This window comes from Idiotropiscis lumnitzeri, chromosome 11 (genome assembly GCF_059441095.1).
Source record: "Idiotropiscis lumnitzeri isolate Australia: NSW breed Sydney's pygmy pipehorse chromosome 11, RoL_Ilum_1.0, whole genome shotgun sequence".
NCBI lineage: Eukaryota > Metazoa > Chordata > Actinopteri > Syngnathiformes > Syngnathidae > Idiotropiscis > Idiotropiscis lumnitzeri.
The window spans coordinates 20,125,400-20,132,133 of NC_142401.1; the positions used below are offsets into that span (position 1 = coordinate 20,125,400).

At 42.3% G+C, this 6,734-nt stretch overlaps 1 protein-coding gene across 1 annotated transcript; it reads left to right on the forward strand.

The window, feature by feature from the left end:
- Window positions 1–309: 309 nt before the first annotated feature.
- fezf2 (FEZ family zinc finger 2) lies at window positions 310–5,168 on the forward strand. The gene is made up of 4 exons (XM_088310102.1): window positions 310–1,639; window positions 1,844–1,978; window positions 2,062–2,194; window positions 3,664–5,168. Exons 1-4 carry the CDS (start codon window positions 878–880, stop codon window positions 3,912–3,914), a joined length of 1,281 nt encoding a protein of 426 aa, XP_088166228.1. The 5' UTR covers window positions 310–877; the 3' UTR covers window positions 3,915–5,168.
- The last annotated feature ends 1,566 nt before the right edge of the window (window positions 5,169–6,734 follow it).

The window sequence follows — 6,734 nt, forward strand, 5'->3', positions numbered from 1 at the left end:
TTCTGGAAGAAGAGAACACAAAATGAGGTTCACGCAGTGCTTTGGTAGCAAAAAGTGAAAGAACTTTGTGGGCTTTTTCTTCTAACCCTTTCCCTCCCTCTCTGGAAATCGCCTCCTTTGAATAGGGAGAAGGAGGAACTAGGTTTAATAGGATCCAAAAGGAGTTCGTGCCCTTGAACAGGTGGAAATATTGAAAGAGCACGTTTGGATCCTTGAACCCAGGATGCGTTAAACAAATTGGAGCAGGTGAGTGCACGTTTGCTTGCATATTGAGACAATTGAATAACATTTAAATGAGCTCATATTTATGTTGTAAAGGACATGTGTTTATCCAAAGCATAATACTGTAGATAAGATGTTAGGGCGGGACGATAGAAGTGGGCGTCTCACTATGACACATTTAAGAGTTGGGGTGCCCGCTGATGTCACGAGACACGGAGACGGTAATCCACTGGGGCGGCGCTCATGCCAACATGACACGGAGAGCACTCGCCTCTTTTTTTTCACACCCATCTGACCATTAAAGAGGCTAACTGATCGTACTTTATCCAGTCTCCAGGAGCCCCGATTGCAACTTTTTTTTTAGTCCTCTTCTCAACTCGTCTTCCTCGTCGCCCGAACAAGTGTCCGGGTAATTTGTGTGCACTAGTTAATGAGCATTAATCCACCACCCCTGGATGCCATTGTTGCAGCGGGGATGCCATTTGAATGCAAATGTATAAGAGGGAGGCAGCAAGGTGCTTATTAAACTGATGTCTCCTCCTGTCTTTTCTGCTGGAAACTCAAGCGAGTGAAAAGACTACTGAAAGGAGCACGTCGGAATTGCTGGCAAAAAAAGTTGTGTTGTGCTTGAAAGAGGACGAAGACTTCCCAGCAAATGTCAAGCGCCGGATCCCTGGAAACGGTGATGTCCTGCGGTAGGACCGGACCTTCTGCGGCTCCCAAGACGCTCGCTTTCTCTATAGATCGAATCATGTCAAAGAACTCGGAGCCGAAAGGGAGCGCGGACGAGCGATCGGAGAGTAAGAAGCTGCTCGGTCTCTGCTCTCCGATCCCCTGCATGATTCCGCTGCAGCCGTTCGGATACGACCTCCAGGCCAAGGCCCTGATGAACTACTCGGAGCTTTGGAGAGCGAGTCTCAGAGGAGGTTTTTGCGGCTCCGCCAGCGCGCCGTGCAAGGCAAACTGCGGCATGTGCGCCAAGATGGACTCCGGGCTCAAGCAACCTGTGTTGACTGCGGGAAGCAGGGTGGTTAAACCGCAGGTGATCCACCAGGCTGTCGCCATGCCAAGTGGGGGCTCCCTCTATTACCTCAACTACCTGGACTCTGCCTATCACCAGTCGGACTTTCTGGCGGGACACTGGCTCAGCAGCCCCCAGGCTCAGGCCTCCCTCTCGGCTCAACACAGACTTTTGCTTCTGGAAAATGCCAAACTGGCTGCTTGTGCGGGGACTGACAAGATTCCCACACATCAGTATCCCCACAAGGAGCACCTTCCGGGGCAGCTGGACCAGATAGTGAAGGAGAATCACAATGTGAGCGGCGAAAGGAACGGCTTCAAGACTCACAAACTCAGCAGCAGCAGCACTCATGGAGACGGAAAACCCAAAAATTTCACGTGTGAAGTGTGTGGAAAGGTAATGGAAAATATGTTTTAAAAAGGAAATAAAATGATACAACGAAATTTAGGAAGTAGCGAAATTTAGTTGGAACCAACACTCCCCCCATCAAAAAAATCTATTTGATATGCTTCACTTACATTGTATGAAGAATTATTAAGCACCGCCAGTCACAAAAAAAATGTAGTATTGGTTAAAATCCACATTTGCTCAATTCCGCAGGTTTTTAATGCTCACTACAATCTGACCAGACACATGCCGGTGCACACCGGGGCCCGTCCCTTCGTGTGTAAAGTGTGCGGAAAAGGCTTCCGACAGGCCAGCACCTTGTGCAGACACAAGATCATCCACACACAGGTGAGAAGAGTCGCGATCACACACGTACACGTGTCGATAACATTTTAAGATGTTAATCTTCACTATAATAATTCCCTTGAAAGGAAAAACCACATAAATGCAACCAGTGCGGAAAAGCGTTCAACAGGAGCTCCACGCTGAACACACACGTTCGGATCCACGCGGGGTACAAACCTTTCGTGTGCGAGTTCTGCGGAAAAGGATTTCACCAAAAAGGTAAGTCGTCGTTATTAACGGATTCCATAAATAGTCAATTTCACCGAACCTAATAGAGAATTTTACCGTTTTTGTCGTCCACGTCAGTGTGTTTGTTTTCACGCGTGGTTTTCATAATATTTTCGTCGCTTGTAAGTTGAATCAAAAAGGGAGAAAATTCACTTATGGCCCTCACAACATGGTTTTATAAACGCAATAACAATTAATTGTAGATTTTAATAAATCGAAATATTAACTATTTTTGTTTGACTTTTTGAATCATCTCATGGTTTAAATCCACGATAGTCCGTTAGAGGTGTGAACATTATTATTCATTATAACACACTCATCATCCTCCTTTTGTATATAAACATGTGAACACATATGTAAATTAATTATTTGAATAAATTTATTATTATTGTTGTTAGTAGTATCTATCTATCTATGTATCTATCATAACTGTTATTGTAAAATAATAATACTTATTATTATCATTATTATTATTATTATTATTATTATTATTTTCGGTGAATGTAACGAAAAGAAGAATAATCATATAGGCCCACAGACGAGCAGGAAACCATCAGTGAAAATAGGACATGTCACTTTACACGGACTAATTCCCCCTTCAAGATGGCAGCATTTGCTCTGGGTCAACTGCTAGACCCCAGCAAAGTTGGCAATCTACGCTTTTTTTCCCCACTGATTTTGACAAAGTTTGACAACTTCTTGACTTCAACACACAAATCCCAGATTAATGAAGTCTGGTCAGTGCAGGTGAACCGGAGCGGCTCCATAACTTCACAATGAACTGCTGACCTTGGTGGGCGAAACAGAAATCTTTATGCTCACTTTGTGTCAGCTCTGTAAGCAATAGCCTCTCACTCTCCCTCCGACGTTGCCATAATCCTCTAAAGCGAACGTTTTTTACAGTCGTTTGACGATTTGTTGAATTAAATATAACAATTGTAATTTAATTTTGAAAATATATCAAAGAAATTATTTACTTAACAATATTCACTGCTCAAATCAATATTTGCTCAGTGTTGCAGAAAATGTTCTTGACTGAATGTTAGATCGTGTCTTGACATGCACTGCCGCACACTCGCGTGTGGTTTTGCGTGTTCGTGTGCGCGTGCGCGTGCGCGTGCGTGGGGTGTGAATGTGTGCGTGTAATTATTTATTTATCCGGGGTCTGCAATAATTATATTTGCAAAAATTCTGTTTAATGTTTTGACAAGCCACGTGTGCTGTTGTGAATTTATTATGAATAACGTGATTTTCAGAACACCTTTTCCGCTTGCATGCTTTCTTTTTTCCGAATTATAAAACTTGAAAAAAAAACATATCAAGATGGCCATTTTTTTGTTGTCGAGATTGTTTTGGAATGCATGGCCCTTTGGTTGTATCTGACATTGTGATCACCATTCTACCTATTCACTTTCGACGAGTATTTTCAGAAAACGTTTTATTGTTTGCTCTTTGTGTAGGTAACTACAAGAACCACAAACTGACTCACAGTGGGGAGAAGCAGTACAAGTGCTCCATCTGCAACAAGGCCTTCCATCAGATCTACAACTTGACCTTCCACATGCACACGCACAATGACAAGAAGCCGTTCACATGTGCCACCTGTGGCAAGGGCTTCTGCCGCAACTTTGACCTGAAGAAACATATCAGGAAACTCCATGACAGCTTCTCGTCCGCCCCAGATAGAGAACCCCGAGAGCTCCAGAGCTGAATCAGTCCCCGAAATCTCCATATGCGATCCATCCAGACTATGAGAGGCCTGAAACAGACTGCCTTATGCTCTCCATTTGTCACCAACATTACAACTACGAAGGGTCCAGAAAGAAGGTGGAGACAGTCCAGAGTTATAATAAATCCTGTTCAGACAACATACACGCAAGAAAAAAATTTCAACATTTTTTTTCTGTCAAGAAACCCATTGTGTGATGCCTGTTATAAGCATCATTCAGTAAGAGCAATGATTAAATTGTACATACAGGGAAATATTATTTAAGATACGAATAATTTGAGGTGCACCTCATTATGTTGTACATTTCACTGAGTTTGTTCATGTTAATACATAAGTTATAACTTATAATAATGAATGTTTGAGCCACATTGTTTCCACCATTGTAATGTTTGAAAATAAAACTTAAAAAGATGCAGAAAGTTTCAAAGTCTTTCAAGATGTTGCGTTCAGTGTTTGAATGTGCAATACAAATAACGGAGGGAAGAAAATGATCATTTAAATCAATGTTGATACGTTTATTGGATTTAAAAAATACTTGTAAAAATTTTGATAAAAAATGAATGGCATGCATGTAATTAAAAAACTAATGTATTTATTATTTTATCTTTTTATAGCAGCACCAATTACAATTTTGTTAAGATACTTGAAAAATAAAACAAACTCGTGATTGTCGAGATAAACTAAGAGGTGCATAGTGAAGTGCTCTTTCAGATCACATCGACGCATGCAGGCTGTTCCACCGTGGCCACTTTGCCTCAACATTTATTGACAGACACGATCTCACTAATACCACATTTACACTTGACTCGGGCGTAATGTCGCAAATGATCCAAAATAACATGGACCCTTGAAAAGGAATTACATTAAGCAGCTAAACGGCCTCTGGGGCTTGATGGCGGAGAGTGAATGCATGTAGCGGGCTCGGGTTCAGCACATCATCAGAACCGAAGATAATGGAGCACTCAGGCGCAGCTCTTCATCTGGACCTCGGCGTTAATAGACCACAAGTTATTCTCCGCACGGCTCCAAGAACAATATTATCCCTGCCCACATTCTGTTGAGAGGCAGATCCGTGCTCCCAAATGGAGATCTTTCTATTAACAGCCAATTAGTGCTCAGGCGGCCCGATCATGGCCTGTATTGTACTGGCTGAACACTCACTTGGCTATTATGTGACTATAACATATACACTGCTCACCACCTGTCTGTACCTGTCTGTCAAACCCATTTGAAATGAAAAGCAACAGCATTTATTATTATTATTATTATTATTATTATTATTTTATGTAATTAAATTGATGCTCTGTCTAAGCGCACCGACACGACAACATGGCTTGAAATGCATTTTTTTGTTGTTGTGGTTTGTTTTGTCTATTGTAGGTATATTAAAAACCCTGTTATTAATTAGTTTAAAATGTCCAATGACTTGGCTTTGGGAGTGTATATATATCTCATTGCGGTAGACTGGTTGTTGGAGAGATGCTAGCCTGCTTTGTGGGTGCTGATGGGCAAGGGACAAACCCCCTGCGGGGCAAATGAGAGGCGCGACACATGCTGCTCTAACACTCTGACTCTTGCCTGCATTTGTGGGAATAGCTTGGGGTGTATTTCAATTAAGCAACATCGAATACATGTCTGGAAATGAAATTCCCCATACACAGATATTCGGAAAATTAAATTAATGTCACATTATTGAGAATTATAACACGCAGCTTTTATTGCGATATTTTTTTCTGTGGGGTCTCCGAGACTTTCAATTGTGCGCTGCGATCCACATCAATGTTTTTTTTTTTCTTTAATTTGATTCAAAGCAGGACACTCTTTTGTTCACAAGCTCTCACACATGAGCAGTGGGTGCACTTCGCGTGCGTACAAGGCAAACGCATTTCTGGCTGCGGGAGACGGACAACATGGGAGCAGTAAACAACCTGGAGGCAAGCAGGTTGGCCTTTTTTTCCCTCCTCCCGCACCTCTTCAACATCTGAGCAACTACATCAGCATCCACAAACACGTTAATTGACGAACCGGGCCTTTAATTACTGCGAGCCCAAGCGGGGGAGATTAAGAGCGCTGGATGGCGAGGCACCGCGCGTTAATCAGCTGTCAACAACATGAGGACATCTTTCTTTGGCTCCCTGTGCCACCGCGGGATCACCGGGGATTGAGGCAATTTACGGGCCACAATGGAACTCGTTTGAGACAGGAAGAGAAAAAAAGAGAGAGGCGGACTTTTTGTTTGGCCGATTGAATTGATTGTAAATGGGAGATTAGCGGGAAGCTTCAGCAGCGGCCTGTAAGTGCCCGATTCGAGGAGGGGGGTGCGAGAAAGAGACCAATTAAGTCTACCAAATGTTAACTTACATCAGTTTCCCCTCAGTTTAGCCCACATGAAATTCCAATTAAAGCGTTCCTTGCTCTAAAGGCTTAATTCTTTTGGAACGGGTGGAGGCGGTGACACTGATTTGTGCTGCTATCCACACATAAGACAAAACATAAAGTTCCCACCACATCTGCGATGGGCCATTTGGATTGCAAGATAAGATTTATTTATTTATTTCATTTTGATTCGGCTTTAATGCAGCTGACTTGCATGTAAAAGTTTTTGTTCGCAAATCAACATGGTAATCATTTCATTTAAATGGTCAGTCATTTGAAATATAATAAATTCTTCATGTGTCCATTTTGAATAGATGGTTTCTACGAGAAGTGACGTAAAACTCATTTTGTGTAGCTTATCTTGTAGAATTTGATGCTGTTTTTGTGTCATCATCATGAGCGCATGCTCTTTGAAACATGTTTTTA